The following is an 18,243-nucleotide window of genomic DNA, read 5'->3' on the forward strand; positions in this document are numbered from 1 at the left end:
TGTCTGAATTTCTTTACACTCACAAATGATGAGGTTTTCTTTTTGGTGCTGGAGATAATAGACAGAAGGTAAGGGCTTTACTCTGAGCTACACCTCCAGCCCCAACAATCCTAAGACATACTTACCTTTTAGTCATCAGTGTGTTATGTGCCCCCCTTTTGTTTGTTTGGGTTTTTTGTTTTGTTTTGTTTTGTTTGAGACAGAATTTCTCTGTGTAGTTTTGGTGCCTGTCCTGGATCTCGCTCTGCAGACCAGGCTGGCCTCGAACTCACAGAGATCTGCCTGGCTCTGCCTCCCGAGTGGTGGGATTAAAGGCACATGCTACCACCACCTGGCTTTATGTGCCCTTCTTAACATGTGCTATCTGCCTTCTGGAGGGAAATATGTCTTCTGGGCCAAGACCAGGTGCACTGTGATCCTCCACAGAGAAACAGACGTGACCTTCACATGTCACATAAGAATACACTGCACATGATGTTAGACTTGGTTGACTTGCTCTTTATTAATGAAAGTGAGTAGCTTTTGGTAATTCTACCATGGAGAACAACAACCATGGGTAAAACACACACTGAGAGATGTATCTTGGGCTGGAGAACTTAACAGGAGTGTAGAGTTCGCACTACACACTTCCTAGGTGCCAGCTTTCCTCCCTGGGTAGTGTTCATGACAAGTAGTTACTATTACAAAACAGAACAGGTAGTGTGATAGAGCTCTTGAGATTATTCTACAAGCATCCGTTGGGTCGAAGGAACAACCACAGCAGTGGAGTTAAGGCAAAGATATTTTCTCTTGCTACAGAATCTCCATAGTTCTTAATGTATTCCAACATGATTATACATGCATTCAATTTAAAAGGAAAACAAACAAGTTTACAAATTACTACTGGACACTTAAAAATAAACACTATGACACTTTTCTTTTTGGCAGCACCAGACTGAACTTTGCATTATTTCAGAAACTTCAGGTACATTACAGTCTTCTGAGAAAGGCCCAGTACTTCAGAATTCCCGGGGCGGCTGTGGAGAAAGAACGTTACTGGCAACAAAAGTTAAGACAGTTGAGAACCTAGGGAATCTAAGGAGCTGTCCCACGTGTGCACACACACCCAGGCTTCCTTCACTGCCCTACTGCTTTGTTTTCCTCTTTCTCTCAAGTGCCAGGACCTCACTCTGCTCTGTGGCCCGCTAGCAGCCTCCTGCCTGCTTTTCTAGCCAGCACAGTTATGCTCCTTGTTAAAGGCAGGCTATTACAGCTGAAGATGCGAGTTCATGGACACCTTTCTCACTACACACACAGGGCCTCCATACGTGCAGAACTGGCAACCTCACTTTCCCTGGGCCCCAAAGGGCTCAAATTTGACATGCTCTACACACACAGGAAGATTATCCTTCTTATTCAGGGGCTCTTTTTGTGATGGAATTCAGAAAAACCTGGTTGCAGCATCTTTTTAGGGAGAGGTTGAGTGTATTTTTCATTCATATGGCTTAAGAAATGTGAGTTGGCATGAAGGACTGGAAGGTGCCTGCTGCCACAAACTTCAAGCTGAGGAGTTCTCGTGGCCAGAATCTGGGGTTTGACCCACTGGAAAACCTCATGGAAGCCCAAATTGAAGATTTTAAATAGCTCAATGATATAAATGTCTTTTTCTTTGGTTTCAAAATCAAAAGCAACATGATTAACATTTTCAACTATGAAGAAGAATTGACAGGGATACCAAAGAAACACTAGCCTTAAATAAGAAAGAGAGAAATAAATCTAATGAGGTAGCTGAGGTCAGAGATCAAGTCCACAGCCTACACCAGTGAGCTCAGTAAATGCTCAGGCATTTTAAACACAAACTGCTACGGTGTTAATAACTGTTCTTTCTTTCCAATTCCTGCAGGTACATACAAACCTGAGATTTAGTCCCTGCAACATGAGGCCATCCAGAGGCTGGAGTGTGTAAAAGCAAACAGGAAGCAGGCTAGACCTCTGGTGCAGGGCTACTGTGGCTCAGGTCCTCCTTGTCCCCATGGAACTCAAATGATGCTGGTCCCACACAGAGCAGGAACCAAGTAGAACTCAGGGATATGACTGGCTGGCAAGTGGAGTATGTCTTGAGGCAGCAGAGAGGCTAGGGTCTGATATTCCTAGCAAGCCCAAGGCAATTCTCACAAGTCCCCTCCCCTGTCCTATATACATAATTTTTGGTAGGGGTTATGTCACCCTTCCTCTGGAGGGTCCTGTCCCTTCCTCCTCTGCATCATCTCAGGTTCTGAAACACCACTGCTTCCAGCTGCTCATACCCTGAGTTCTCACTGATCACAGGTATAGGCTGTTACTTGGTGAGTAGCTTTTCAAAGCTAAGTTCAAATGACTTCCATGTGGAGTTGAACAAAAATGTGGCTGTCCCAATTCTATCAGCAGGGGATTTATAACTTTCAGCACCGCAAACATTCAGTTCTCCCATGCCGAGACACATTTACATGTATACTCTTTCACGATGCATACATTTGTAGGCACATAGGCATACTCTTACACACATGCATGCACATACACACTCTTGTACGCATACAATTAATACACTGCAGCCCAGCGGCATCCCAGGCACAGCAAGCTCAGGTGAGGCCAAGATTGGGTGAAGATGGGCAGAGTGAAAAGGCCTTGAGCAGGGCAGGGGAGGGTTGCTGGGGAAGGAGCCCTGAGTGGTCCACCTCGCTGTGATCTCCTTTTGTAGTCCTCAGAGGCAGTAGCCAGCACACCAGGCACACCAGCCTGTAGGCAACCCAGAAGACCCGCAGCAGGAAGGAAAACACCAGGTATCTCTGTTAGGTCTCTGTCGTGTAGTTATTGTAGGTCAGAGGAGACAGGGCTGAAAAGCTGCTCCACCGCCTGGTGCTAGGCCGGGGCTCCATGCGCCCTTGCTCTTTATATTTACCCAGAATACTTTTGGCTTCTTCTGCATCCCGCAAAGGGTTTTCTCCATATTCTTCTTTCAGCCACTGCCGATACTGGAAAAGTTGGAAACAAATCTCCAATGTCACATACACCCACACATGAATTCACAGTGACTTTCACTTCTTAAGCAATGGTGAAGTTTTCACAGGGAAGCATGGAAATCAAGGGCATCAGGCAATCACAGCTTTGCGGTTGACAGCCAATGGCAGGCAAGAGAAACAGTTGGTCCTTCAACGATCTGGGTTCAACACTTGAAAATCTGCTGAACTATCCATCTACTTAGCAGACTTGGAGCAGTTAGTGTCTGCTGCTAAGGAATCTAAAATGGATGCAAGAAAAATGTGTTCTTGTGCCATCTGCCTGTGACAGCCAGGACTGACGAAAAGAGTCCAGGGAGAAAACAGGAAGAGTTAAGGTTTGCAATTCAGAACCATCTCATAGAAAGGTGATCCTGTTTACTACAGCCAACAACCTAATACTCGAGTTCCCATAATTAGTATGGGAACTACCCCCTTCCACTGTCACCTGGCTGATCATAACTTTAATAGCTTAAAGGCTGAGATGAAATCAAAGTGAAAAAGAAAAAGAAGAAGAAAGTAGGCCAAACCAGGAAATGGTCACTACACCCAGAGGGAGAGCAACCCGCTGGTATGGAGAACCAGGCACCGCACGACGGCAAACCTGCCACACAGGAGCACAAACACGCAGGAAGACTCTCAGGGATGGAGGGGGAATCCTTGGACCTGATAACTTCTGTGGGCCTTTCAGTCCAAGTGCCACAATTCTCAAAGTGCAAGGCATGGCCCGGGGTGGCTGTCTACATCTGAAAAATTCCCTAAAGCCCACTCACCTGGTGCACTTCATATTTCTCAAATTCCTGCAGCTGCCTTTGGAAGCCCAGGTTGGGGTTGGCACAGGACCTCCCTGCTCGAACGGTGTGCAAGGCATCCTCCCAACCAAAGTCGGTGACAGTCATGATGTATGCAATCACCAGTGTCACACTCCTGGAGACCCCAGCCAGGCTGCAGAACCAAGACAGCTACATGTTGCAAGGACAGTCTGAGAACTACAGATCCACCACTCCACCTATCCAAAGGACCTCATTCTAGAAAGTCTGTCTTCCTTGAGGTTTTCATGGAAGCAGACAAGGGCTTACTATACCAAGAACTTTGCGCTACTCCAGCTCTACTGGAGTGGAACCATTCCAGAGGCATTTTAGCCCAACATTCTATAGCCTGGATATTTTCTATTTCCTTGGCAATAATGTAACTGCAGCACAGTGAGTGGCTGAGGGCTTCCAACCCTATGCAACAATTCCACTCGAAACCTGAAGGCTTCATGGCTTTATTAGCTACCATATATAAAGGGCAAGTCTATGACTTTCAAAGCTTATGAAAGGGCTAGGAATGCAGCTCAATGGTAGATCACTTGGCTAGCATCCTCAAGGTCTGGGTACCCATCTTCAAAATGGCCTACAAAAGCCTTTTCCAAACCTTAGTTTCTAGAATTGTTTTGATCTAATCAAGCAGACTGAACACTCCATGCTCCAAAGCAATCGCCAGGGTGCTTGCAAGCAGTAGTGGTTGGTTGGTTGGCCCTGTCAAGGGGTTAATTTTAAATGCATATGTAAGTTAAGACACAAGACTGGGCTTTCTCAGAGTGCTCTATCAATGACTAAACATAGGGAAGCTTAGAGAATGCTCTTGTTTTTTGAAAAATTTCAGATATACACAAATATATTAAACAGGAATTCTTAGAATATCAGGCCTAGAATAAATAGTCTAACAACAATAATAATAAACCCTCCTCTTAAGCACTAGCTCATCATCAGGGCTTTTTATTAGGAACTGCAAGGGAATTTTAAACAAATATATCCTCTTAGGCTACAATTCTTGATATGAATTCAACAGAAGCCTGGAGAGTCCCTGGGATTGGGGTTTCAGAATCTCTGTCAACTGCCTCCAATTGCACTCCCAAGGCACTTTAACCTAAATGTAATGGAAGGTTGAAACAATTATCACTTGTATTGGTTATGCTACCTGCTTTCTAAAACAGTATAGCACAAAAAAATACTGCACATTATTTAATATATAAACATAAATCTGTGTAAATCTGCAAAACACCATTCTTAAAGCTATTGAAACATCTCATGTCTTTTTCTGCTTTTGTGGACTACTGGCTCACAACGTCTGGATGTGGCTTCTCTGTCTATTGTATTCTGGCAGGGCCACCACCAGCGTAAGCACCAAGAGTTACCACTTCACACTGCTTATGCTGCGGGGGTTGCGGGGGAGAGGGGGGACCTGCTTCTATTCCGTCAAAAGACTTACACTTTCAGTTAATTAATACCACACATCATTCAAGATGAGGGGATATGATCAATCTCCACTTTAACTATGCAGAGCCACGGCTCTAAATGTTGCAGGCTATTATTATCACGCCAACGGTAATACTGACCCAGAATGCACCAGGTGAAAATCAGATCACTGTACAGACACTACACTTAAGCATGCTGGCTTGCCTTTCTTGTCAGTGTGTGTGTCTGCATGCATGTGCAGGTGACCTTTCTGATCATGGGTCACTGGTCTCAGGGCTCACTGTGGATACCAGAATCCACGGTGTTCAAGGTCTCATAAAGGGCAGGGTACTCGATGCCGTCTGTGTATTTCCTCCCAAACATTTTCAGGCATCTCTAGGTGACACCGAGCACACGACAATGCAAGTGCCAGCTTAACAGCTGCTGCTGTTGTCCCATACTGTTTAGGAAATAAGGACAAGAAAAACACGTGCATGTTTCATATAGACACACTTCCTGGATATTTCTGAGTCGTGGTTGAAATCACGGATTTGGAACCAATGGATATGGAGCACTGACTTTCCATTTATGATACAAAGTACAGCAGACTGAAGGTGGGTCCCTGTAAATAAAATATTTAATTCTAAGTCTGCTTGGATCAGTTTAAAGAACTAGAGGCAAACACACAAAACAAAAGCCCCAACCTCAAAGTGGAAAGGAATTATTTTGGTGTTGTAAAAATGTATCTCTACACAGCCACAGTTGCTACCAGAGTTGGCAGGAGGAAGCAGGGCTTTGGAATGGCCATCCTGGGGTCTTGTGTGAGTCTAACAGGACCAGCTGACACATAGATGCTGTTTTAATAAAATGTCAAGCTAGTAATGACAGTGTTTTGTGTCTACTAATCTTGACAATAACCTCTAGAAATCCTAAAGCAAAAACAAAAGCAAAAGCAGTCAGTTCTTTCAGCACAAGGAAATGAGGACTACTACAGAGCAGGGCAAGTACAGTATGCATTGGAGAGTCAGAATCTACAGTGCTGTTAGCACATGAACTAATGAACCACATAGAGAAAGGCCCTCATAGGCTCATATATTGAAATTCTTGGTCCCGAGTTGGTGGAACAGTTTGAGAAGGATTAGGAAGTATGGCCTTGTTGGAGGAGGTGTCACTGGGGATGACAATGACTCTGTCTGGGCTATGAAGTTTCAAAAGCCCAGGCCATTTGAGTTAGCTCTCTGCCTCATGCTTGTGGATCCAGTTAGGAGTTTCCAGCTACTGCTCCAGCAGTATACCTGCCTGCCTGCTGCCATGCTCCTTGCCAGGATGGTCATGAACTCTTAACTTTCTGGAACCATAAGCCCCCAGATAAATGCTTTATTTTGTAAGTTGTATTGGTCATGGTATTTTATTACAGCATTAGAAAAGCAACTAAGTTAAAAAGACACCAATTATAAATCAAACTTATGACAACATTGTAAAGAAAGAGTCAAACTTACCAGTGCACAAGACAGCCCTCACCCTGGAGTCGGCACTCATGAATGAATTTAATACTTTCTTTAAAATGTCTTGTCCTATACAGAAAAAAAGTGAGAAGTGATATTTACTATTTAACATCTGATGAAAAGAAACATCTTCTGGGATTTACTAAGATGTCTTAGAGCAATGATTGTCAACTTTCCTAACACAGACCCTTTAATACAGTTCCTCATGTTGTGGTGACCCCCAACCACAAAATTATTTTCATGCTACTTCATAACTGTAATTTTGCTACTGTTACGAATTATAATGTAAATATCGATGTTTTCTGATGGTCTTAGGTGACCCCTGTGAGAGAGTCTTTCGACCCCAAAGGGGCTGTGACCCAGAGTAGAGTCTGCCCCATCTAGAGCCAGACTATACTGGGACCAGCACAGCTTCAGCTATAGTGGATCATAGGCATACTGAGGCTTAGAAGGCCTCCAATCATCAGAATTTTCCAGAATTGATATTCAAGCCACCCCTGAATCATATGGGGTTGCTACTGACTGATACATGGAGTTCTTGTTTAAGTTCTTATGTTCAGTCTGCCCCTCACACTGGCTGTGAACACTGCACAGCTTCAGAGCTCAGATGAGGAAGGTATCCCTGATATGTGGTCTTCCCAAGTCCTAGAAGCTGGCTTATTTCTGACACCCTGGAGACCTTGGAGGCACTGGCTGTAATAATCTCCCTAGAGACCTCCCTGGTCATTCTTGTCACTGGAGCTGTGGGGAACGGAGAGTTTAGTTTCAACTGTTCTGCCACTCTGTGTGGCCTTAGAAGCATGACTTAGAAAGCAAGAATGATGGCTCACAGAGGAGAAAAGGTAAAATATCAATAAGCTTTGCAAATTCTGCAGTTTGCAATGATGGTGAATGTTATAGTTCGTTCTTCTGACCCTACCTTTTGGGTCACTTCTTTTCTGGGCATTTATTCAGCATACAACTATTCAGGAGATCCACCATCAGGTTCCCGGGCAGTGTGCCTGCCTTGAACTATATGGACAGAGATCTGCACTGGAGCATGGGCCAAGTACAGGTTGTGAGGTGCAGGCCCAGAACCTTTCATCAGGTGTATTTTACCCTCAGGTGGTTTCTAAAGCACCGAAATACCCAAAGCTGCCTATGTGCCCAATTCATTTCTCTATAAACACTGAGTACTGGCCATGTTCCAGGGATTATGACAGGCTGCGAGACAACTGTTAAGGAATAATTCTCCCTGCAGAATGACGGGGCAAATGAAATTTGGCTACTGCTACAGAAGAACTCAGTGGGTTTATGCTGGCAAGAGGTAGTGTGGTTGTTAAGAACAGGAATGGCCCCATAGACTCATGTGTTGAATGCTCTGGCCCATAAGGAATGGTACTACTTAGGAGTTGTGCCCTTGTTGGAATAGGTATGGCCTGGTTGGAGGAAGTATGTCATTGTGGAAGCGAGTTTTGAGGGCTCATATATACTCAAGCCATACCCAATGCGAGAGTTTACTTCCTGTTGCCTGCAGATTAAGATGTAGAACTCTCAGCTCCGTCTCCAGCACCAAGTCTGCCTGTATGCCACCATGCTTCTCACCATGATGAGAATGTACTAAACCTCTGAAACTGTAAGCCAGCCCAATTAAATGTTTTCCTTTATAAGAGTTGTTATGGTCATGGTGTCTCTTTACAGCAATAGAAACCCAAACAAGACTGAAGTTAGAACCAGGGACTGGGGTATTGCAGTGATAGGCCAGGTGGTGTTTTTGTTTGGAAGTATGTGGACTTTGGGAGTTTGGATTAGAAAAACAGTTGAATGATTTAAGTAGGGCCTAATGGGCCATACTAGAAGAAGCATGGAAGACAGTGGTGCTGAGGGTGACTTGAACTGTGGGGACCTGGCTCAAGAGGTTTCAGAGGATCAGAATTTTAGTAAATGGCCTAGAGACCCATCTTGTGATATTTTAGTGAAGAATATGGCTGCCTTTTGCAATTGTCCAAAGTCTGCTTGAGGCCAAATGAAGAGTTTTGGATTAATTTCATTGGCAGAGAAAAATCTCAAAACAGCCTAGTATTGACTCCACTGTACAGTTATTAGCATTCACTCTTATGAAGATCTATAAAGAAAAGGAACAAGCTGAGCAAGGAGAAATACAAAATGTACAATTTGAGGAGAAAAGGAGCACCAGAAAGTGGAATGGAGTTAAATCCTGTGTTCATGGAAATAAACAGATTTAAGGAAAACCTGATGTTAAATGGAATAAAGAGAGTGGAGACCTCAGGGCAAGATCACACCCAGCTAAGCTTCCAATGTGTGAAAAGGAATTAAAGAACAGCTTAAGTACAGACATAATGGTACGTGCCTTTAACTCCAGTACTCAGGAGACAGAGGCATGCAGATCTTGAAGTTTCAGTCCAGCCTGGTCTACAGAGCAAGTTGCAGAACAGCCAAGTTTAGGCAGTGAAGGAAACCACTGAAAAGAGAAAGCTGATGAAAATGTAATTGAACAAGGAGACCATGTTCCAGCCCTAGGAAGCAGCAGAACTTGGCAAGCTTTAAAGTCAAGAACAGAAGAAAGGGTTTATGGAATCTCCCTCCAAAACTAAGGCAAGCTGCTGAGGCCAGGCATGTGGCAGGGGTTTCCCCACATGGAGGCCCAGAGAGACCATTGTGTGAAGCTATGAAAGTGAAGCCTGGAATGCCTTGGAGACCTCAAAATGTTGGAGATGCCAGAATCATGGGATACTTGCCAAGGAGAGCTGCTAACAGGGAGTGGATCTGGCCCAAGAGAAAGAAGTGTGTTGTAGTCAATAAAGTTGAATGGAGTTGGAGATCAGAAGAATGCTTTGACATCAGACATGGAGATGCAGAGTTGGGAGTATGCCCAGCTGGTTTTCAGTCTTTCTTTGGTCCAGTATTTCTGTACTATCCTCCCTTTCCTCCATTTTCGAACAGTAATATAAATCCTAGGCCATCATATGTTGGAAATATATGATCTGTTTTTATTTTGATTTTACAAAGGACTACAGTTAAGAGATTACATGAGTCTCAGAAGAGACTGGACTTTAAACACATTTGAGACTGTTACAGACTATGAGGAGTTTTGAAGTTGGACTACATGCATTTTGCATTATGTTATTGCTATAAGCCTATGGGGGCCAGGGAGTGGAATGTGGTAGTTTGAATGGGTATGGCCCCACAGACTCATGTGTTTGAATGCTTGGCCCATAGGGAGTGGCACTATTAGGAGGTGTGCCCTTGTTGGAGGAAGTGTGTCACTGTGGAGGCAGGCTTTAAGGACTCATATATGCTCAAGCCATGTCCACTGTGAGAGTTCACTTCCTGTTGCCTGCAGATCAAGATATAGAACTCTCAGCTCCTTATCCAGCACCAAGTCTGCCTGTATGCCACCATGCTTCATGCCATGATGATAATAGACTACACTTCTGAAACTGTAAGCCAGGCAATTAAATGTTTTCCTTTATAAGAGTTGTTGTGGTCACGGTGTCTCTTCACAGCAACAGAAACCCTAAGACAAGTAGGAAACCTTTTTTTAAGGAGTATTAGGGAGTTTATTAGGATATAAATTGGGAAGAACAGCTCACTAAACAGGATAAAGCAAAATCACTGCAGAGTCCTGAAAGGCTGATGGCCAGTTCCACACTGCTCCTGCTGCCTGAGTCAATCCACACTGCACTGTCCAAGCCCACGAGGGAAAAAAGAGAGTGAGGTGTATGTGCCCCTGAGGTCTTAAGCTAGCCCTGAGGCCACACCATAGGGGCTGGTACCTTAAGGTCATAAATGGAACAGGTACCCACTAAATCTCCCCTTTTTGTCCGAATAAGGAAGTTCTAACCTAATACAAAACTATATCCAATAGGACTGATTATCAAGTATTGTCCAGGAGAGGGGAAAGGTAATAACATAAACAAAAATAGAAACACAACCAACAAGAACAATCAAACAAGAAACATATACTAACTGTCCAGAAATGTCCAGACCATAGGTAAATGGCAAACTACAGAGATTACTCCAATAGTGTCCTATCCTGAAGATTCTAACTCTAGTACCTAAAATGTTCTTAGTTAGATACAAGAGGATTATAACTGTAACTATCTAGTCTTCAACCCCATCAAGGACCTGAGAAGGAAAATAATATTACCTGAGTAAACAAGAAGTACAAGCAAGCAACTTCTGAAAATTTGCAAGAACTGACAGAGACAGCTAGCAGTCTGGACAGTCACCTAATGTTTCTCAGCACCGCTGGGGCACCCATTTCGGCTACAGGCCTAGAATATCTGCCAGACCATTTTCAGAAGCAGGAATTTTGAAAGATAAGAAACATTTTTAATGAGATGAATGTACATACAACACACATACCTATGCCTGCCAAAAACTACATGAGTCACAGAAGTGGAGATTCCAAGTATACCAACCTAAGGATGCTAGACTGCTATAGAAGTCTCTAGCATAGCACGGCATAGCACAGCATAGCATAGCATGGCATGGCATGGCATGGCACAGCATAGCATAGCATAGCACGGCAGACCAGTTTCTGACAATTTCCCAGGAAAAAGACTCCTAGATATAAACACAGGGCTCAGAGAACTGCAGCATTGTTCTCAACTGGCCATAAGTGGGCACACATATGTCCTTGCTAAAACCACACACCCAGCAACACTAGTACTCAGAACTCCAGTGCATAATCAGGTGGGAAGGGTAGGTACAGGAGCAATCTGACAGCTGGTGGGGAAGGTGTCTGTAGGCATGTTGGAGGGCTGAAGCAGAAGGGTAGAGCCTCTCAAGCTACAAGCCAAACCAGGTACCTGGAGCTGACCAGGACATCCCCGACACAGCTCTGACATCATAGCAAAACAGGCTAGGTACACTGATTCAGTTTTGAACAGCAAAGTGCTCAGGTTCTGAGAAGACTCTGCGTCTACCAGCTGTGGCCACAGAGAAAGAACAAGAAAGCTAAGGGAGAGGATTTCTGCAAAAAGTCTCTCTTTCTGAGCAAAGAAATGTGCTATGTCTAGCCTCCAACCAGAAAGCTACAAAAGTCATGCTAAGATCTGTAGTTGAAGCATGGAACTCCAACGTCAAGTGCAGAATGGGAAGCCAGGTACTCACAGGATATCAGAACTTTGCTGGCAGCCCTAGGAGTACCACACTCAGGTTTCTCCACATCACCTCCCCCTGAGACACCATCAGAGACAGTCTACTTACAGCCAAATGCACTCTCATATCAGAGTCTAATTCAGGAATTAAAAAAGCCCAAGCCACCTCACTTAGGTCAGAAGTATCCTGTGATGGCTAGTTTTATGCCAACTTGACACAGGCTAGAATCATTTTTGGAAAAGGGAACCTCAATTGAGAAAATGTCCTCACCAGATCGGCCTGTGGACAAACTTGTAGTGCATTTTCTTGACTAATGATTGATGTGGAAAGACCCAGTCCACTATGGGCAGTGCCGCCTCTGGGCAGGTAGTCCTGTGTATTATACAAAAGTAGGTTGAGCAAGCCATGAGGAACAAAACAGTAAGCTATGTTCCTCTATGACCTCTGCATCAGTTCTGGTCTGACTTCCCAGGATGATGTACAAGCTGTACGATGACATCAACCCTTTCCTCCCCAAATTGCTTTTGGTCATGGTGTTTTATTACAGCAATAAAATCCCAACCAAGGCATAGACCCAAGCTACTAAGCTGCAATCTGCCTCATGGCTTATACAGAGGTGTCCATCCTTCTTTCAGTAAACAGGAGCTGGATTCCAGACCTCAGACTTGACAGGCTATCCAGACTCTAAAGTCCCTTCAGACCAGCTGAACATCAGGGGATGGCCAGATGGCACATTTGTGGTAGAATATTATTTTAAGGTGTGTTACTTTTGTTTAGCTCTATGAAGCTGTGTTACTGTGCCTGTCTAAAACATCTGTTGGTTTAATAAAGAGCTGAAAGGCCAATAGTGAGGCAGGAAAGAGAAATGGGTGGGGCTGGCAGGCAGAGAAGATAAACAGAAGGAGAAATCTGGGAAAGAAGGGAGGAGTAGACAGAGAAGGAGGAGGACATCAGGGGCCAGACACCCAGCTACACAACCAGCAACAGAGTAAGGGTAAGATTTACAGAAGTAAGAGAATGGGATTAGCTCACAGGTAAAAGGTAGATGGAGTAATTTAAGTTAAGAAAAGCTGGCAAGAAACAAGTCAAGCTAAGGCTGGGCATTTATAAGTAAGAATAAGCCTCTGTGTGATTTATTTGGGAGCTGGGTGGCAGGCCCCCACAAAGGAGTAAAAACAACACACATTCCTTTGTCCATCAGGCTGTTCACACTGTAGTTGTCAGGAGTGTGCAGGAGTCCATCTCCCAACTACAGGTCCTACCTTTTGGTGGGCTCCTTTCTGATTGGGAATCACTGGTCTATAAGCAGGAAAAGGAAAAGAGTACTAGAGCCACAAAAGAAAAACCAGAAAGCAATGAATGAGTGCCACCCAGACGAAGAAGAAGCCACAGACTGCCTCAGAACGTTCCACGGTGAGCCAAAGCCAGCAGAGCTCCTCTGAATGCACACAGGCCTCGGATTCCTCAGGAAGCGGTTAGTCTACAGCCTCATTAAGATCTTGCTAAGAGGGCAGGCCAATTCCTCTACTGAGACCTCCCTGGGAGCAACTTCTTAAATTTGTTTCTCACATCTGCAGGTCACAAACTCCTAGGCTTCCTATGTACTATGAGGCAGAACTTTGATTCAAGAGTCAACCTTGCCACACTTGGGCTGAGCAATACCCAAACCTGTAACCAAGCCCACAATAGTGTAAAGGAGCCTTGCAAGGCCTGGGGAGGTGGCACCACCTATTCCCCCAAATAGCCTTTCCCTCCTTTGGTTTGCACGTCTGCATGTGACAGGTGCTAAATCAAAGACGGCACACAGGATGCTGTTAATGGCCACCACTATGCTGGGGGCAAGGACTGTAGAGCCCCAGGGCAGGCATCTGTAATGGGGACACCAACTGTCTCAGTCTAAGTGCACAATGATGCCCAGAGAGATGATGTAGAACTCCACCATGAGACTTGACTCAGACACAAAATCAGGCACAAGGCCAAGCCAGGCAGATATTCCTAGAAATGCCTTTTACAAGAAAGACCAGAAGGTGGGCTGGCCCAATGCCGCTCTGGTTTAAAACTGGGTGAGGCAGACAGAGGTGTGTGTGGGGGGGTTATTTCCAGGGAAAAATGACATAAATCCAAGCTCTGGTCATTAAACACCCTCCTCCACAGTGGGAAAAACCCACAGTCTGGGTTCTTTTATTTCAACTGCAGTCTGAAGCAGAAGCCCAGATCTGCAGGACCATCCCACCACATGCTGCTGTTTCCATGAACACAGTTCCCTCTTTGTGCTCTTCATCTGGTTGGCAGTGAACCTGTACTTCCATACAGAGGTTTGTTACAGGCTTGTCTGTGTCACATGCAGAAGGAAGCATGCCCACAGGTATAGGAGACTCACCCAACAGGGCCAACAGCCCTAAGAGAACACCGCAGGGGCAGTGGAGAGCTCTGGTGGAGAGATGTTCTTCATGTGGATTGAGCAGGGAGCCCAGTGGGTACATACACATTGTCCTCTTACTTCTCACTGACCTGTATCTCAACCACTCCTCTCCATTTCAGAGGCTAAGAGTGACCAGATGGGCCTTGCTGAACTTCTGAGAATTCAATAAAAGATGGTGGATGGAGCTTGTAAGCCATACCACATGATATTCTGATGTGGAGACTTCTTGCTGCTCTAAGACCCATAATCTTAGATGCCATGATCACCAGTGTGATGTGACAGAGTACTTAGGTTCAGCATTTTGCTTACTGGAGTTGGAGTCCAGTGACCTGGCCACCTGGAATGGTGGTGGGTCTTACTTCAAGGCCAGTGTTATCAAATGAGGTTGTGCTGACAGTAAAGGCCACAGACATAGATGATGTTTCTCCTCTCCAACTGAATCCAAGTGTGTGTAGACATAATCCCAGCAAAGGCAAGCACCTTATGGTCCCCATTCCTTTTTAAAGCAAAGGGGTTGAGCACTCTATGCTGGGATATTCTTCCTGGGGCCAAATTGGTCCAGATACCCCAGGCTCCTCTGCCTATCTCTCAGCTAGAACTCTGAAGGCAACCCCCCAGCATTAAACACAGACAACTCACACTTGTAACAGTGACTCCCAAACTTTATGCCTCAGGAACTGTCTCCATTAAATAAGAACTGGAGGATGTGTATACCATACTTTTCATTTTGCTAGATAAATTAATTCAAAAAGATAGTTTAAAAAACAAACAAGAGCCGGGCGGTGGGAGGCAGAGGCAGGCAGATCTTGTGAGTATGAGGTCAGCCTGGTCTACAGAGTGAGAGCCAAGAAAGGCACAAAGCTACACAGAGAAACCCTGTCTCAAAAAAAACAAAAACAAATCCAAAAAACAAAACCAAAAACCAAAACAAAACAAAAACCAAAACAAAACCCCCAAGAAAACAAAAACATCTCTTTACCCTTTAACATGGCATCATTTCACACACACACACACACACACACACACACACACACACACACAACCAGTTTAACTCAAGAGTAACAAGGACAGTCTCAGACCAGAACACTCTTGCTTGAGGAGAATGATGGTGGCTGTAGCAAACAGTGATTATACCTTTTCCAGAGTTCTCCATCTATCCTGAGAGCAGGAGAGCATCACCGAGGGATGCAAAGACCTCAAGAACCATCTGGAAGCACAGCTACAGTTGTGCAAAGGCTCACTTACTTCTGATCTTGAAAAACTGCTCATTAGCCATAGAAGTAGAAAAAAGGCAAATGAAAGAAAAATGGGAATACAGACAGAATCAGCTACACCTAGACAAAATGACAAGGAAGCGGACTAAGACCAGGGTGTCCCCGGACGCCCTACAGAGCTCTCTGTAGCGCTCACCTCACCTCTCCACAAGCCCTCAAGAAACACAGACACCTGCTTGGCTCTGAAGCCATGAACACTAGAGACTGCTGTACTGATGTAATGCTGTGGGCTCCAGAGCCTATGTCAGAATTCCTTCAGACTCACAGAAAAGGAAGGAAGAATGATCAATTCAGTGCTGTCTGAGTACAAACACCAACTTAATGGGTAATAAAAAACAGAATAAGCAAATGCAAGTGAATACGTATCTAAGCATCTACTTTCAAAATGCATTAGCATTCCTTACTTGAATACAGAGAGAGAATACAACCTTATTTTACAAACACTAGAGAATTAACAAAATACCCAATTTCATAATCATTTCAATACTCTAAGTCTCCAAGGAGATGGACAGATTATTAAATGAGAAGGTTAAAATGACTTGCTTTAGAGAACCCATAGAGAAAACAAACACAAATGGGTTTGCAAACCTTTATGTACTAAGCCCCAGCATGGGCCACTTGACACACATGCACAGCGTGCACCTAACACCCACTCTAGCATATCTCTAATTACGACAACATCATGCAAAACATACCACACTAGGGTTGTGAGGTTATTGGGACACGAAGAACTTGAACTTTTATATTTCCTGACTTGGGCAGGCTAGGTGGCTGGGGGAACTAAGCTAAAATTTTGTGCTAATGTTATCTCAAACCAGGTTTCTGCATTTTAAGTTCATGGAAGGTCAGATGGGGGAGATTCTCTAGGATTAAGGCCAAGACAGAAAACCAACTTTTCTGCAGTTCACAGCAACTGACTCAGAAGTGTCAAAGGTCACACACTTCTTACTAAGGAGAATCAGCCAGAATTCCTGCTGTTCAGGGCTTTGCAGAGAAAGAAATATTTAATCTTTATCTTACCAGCTGGGGGCAAGCATTCTACCACTGAGTATGTCCCCAGTCCAAGAATTAGGAAATAAAGCATTTCATGTAAAGTTGAAAATCATTTTAAAACCCGGCATCTAAGTTTCAAAGAGTGAGTAGTACAGACTTCCAGGACTTGGTCTGTCACTGAAGAGAGGGGACAAGCATCAGAGCTAATGTGGTCAGATGGAAGACTGCCTGTTGATAAGTGTCTGAGTTACCAATAGCAAGTTTTACAAACTACTCAAGTTTTCTCTTGCTTTTTTTTTTACCCAAAATATTAAGAATATTCATCTAGTGGTTGGAGAGATTGCTCAGTGGTTAGAGCACTGGCTTATCTTCTAAAAGACCAGGGTTCAATTTCCAGTGCCTACAAGACAGCTAACAACTCTAGTTCCATGGGATTCAAAACCATCTTTCTAGCCTGTGGGCAATGCATGTACCTGGTATACAGACATACAAACAGGCAAAATACCCATACACATAATATTAAAATAAATAAAACTTTTCTAAAAAAGATCTATGTTAAAAATAAATAAATTTAAATAAAAAAGATACTGATCCACCCACATTAGTTGATGATATAGATAGGGAAGGTTCATTGTGAACTCCTCATATTTATTTAGTGAGTACTAAAGACAGGAAACCCTAAATGAGTTAGATCATTCCGAGGTAAGCATTCCAACTGCTTCTATCACGGAATCACACTCACTGTTATAGTCTGAATGCCTCTCCCCGTCATGTGTTTACTGGAACCTTCATTCCTAAAGCTGGCAGTACTGGGAGACAGGCCAGGTATCAAGTATCTGGGTCATGGGCCTACGGAGAGTCTTCATGAACGTCTCAAGCACTTGCCACTCAAGGAGGCTTCCATCTCCCTACACTCGCTCACTCCTTTTGTCTTTCCACCGCAGTATTAGGAAATACTACAAGTCTCAACAGATGTGGCCACTCAATCTTGGACTTCAGGCTTCCTGAACTGTGAAATAAAACTTACTTGTTTTCTGTATTAATTACCCAGTCTCAGATGTTCTGTTATAGGAACAGAAAAGAGATGAAGACACTCAGCCACCTTCACTGGCAGCAGATAAACAAAACTTAACCTATTTCAACTGTCATTCCTGTAACGCTGAAGACACTTACTGTAGTAGGAACAGATCCATACTTTTCAAAGTGCTTAGAGTTCAGAGATATGCTCATGTACATATGATTTTTGCCACCCCAAATCCTAGAGATGGACGTTTTCAGATGAGAGAATTTAAGTGTAGACTAGTTCAAATGACTTGCCCACAGTATGTAGGACTTTCTGACAGTTGTGTATAATACAGGACTGTCAGTACTGGTATTAGATCACTGTTGTGGAAGTCAAAGACGGCACTTAGCTCCTAGAAAAGCTAAAATCTTACAGCTGCTCAAAGACCAGTGGCCATATGCCTTGACAGCACATACCTAGGATAGGTTCCAGCTTGATTCCTGCCAATCAGGTATTGACACATTCAACAGCATGGTTGAATCGTGGTTAGAGAGGAGAGCAAAGCAGTCATTCCAAAAATAGTCACCAAAACAAGGGCAGAAGATTGCTGTGGTCTTCGGAGAAAGGCAGCGCCTCACTTCCTTCCGCAGGGACCATGCCCTTCCAACCACTTCTGTTTCTTGACACGACTGGTAACCAAGGAAGTT

The 18,243-nt window shown here is 44.1% G+C and overlaps 1 protein-coding gene across 3 annotated transcripts in view; it reads right to left on the reverse strand.

Moving 5' to 3' along the window:
• Window positions 1–477: 477 nt before the first annotated feature.
• Dusp22 (dual specificity phosphatase 22) overlaps window positions 478–18,243 on the reverse strand; it is a 56,853-nt gene continuing 39,087 nt past the window's right edge. For 2 of the 3 annotated variants that reach the window (XM_059263226.1, XM_059263229.1), the window contains exons 5-7: window positions 6,733–6,807; window positions 3,788–3,959; window positions 478–2,990 (exon numbers count right to left, since the gene is read on the reverse strand). In XM_059263226.1, coding sequence (XP_059119209.1) covers window positions 2,808–2,990; window positions 3,788–3,959; window positions 6,733–6,807 — 430 coding nt within the window. In that variant the 3' untranslated portion in view covers window positions 478–2,807. The remainder of the gene's footprint in view (window positions 2,991–3,787; window positions 3,960–6,732; window positions 6,808–18,243) is intronic. The other variant, XM_059263228.1, reaches the window with a different exon arrangement.

The sequence above is a fragment of the Peromyscus eremicus genome, chromosome 5, assembly GCF_949786415.1.
Source record: "Peromyscus eremicus chromosome 5, PerEre_H2_v1, whole genome shotgun sequence".
In the NCBI taxonomy this organism is placed as follows: domain Eukaryota; kingdom Metazoa; phylum Chordata; class Mammalia; order Rodentia; family Cricetidae; genus Peromyscus; species Peromyscus eremicus.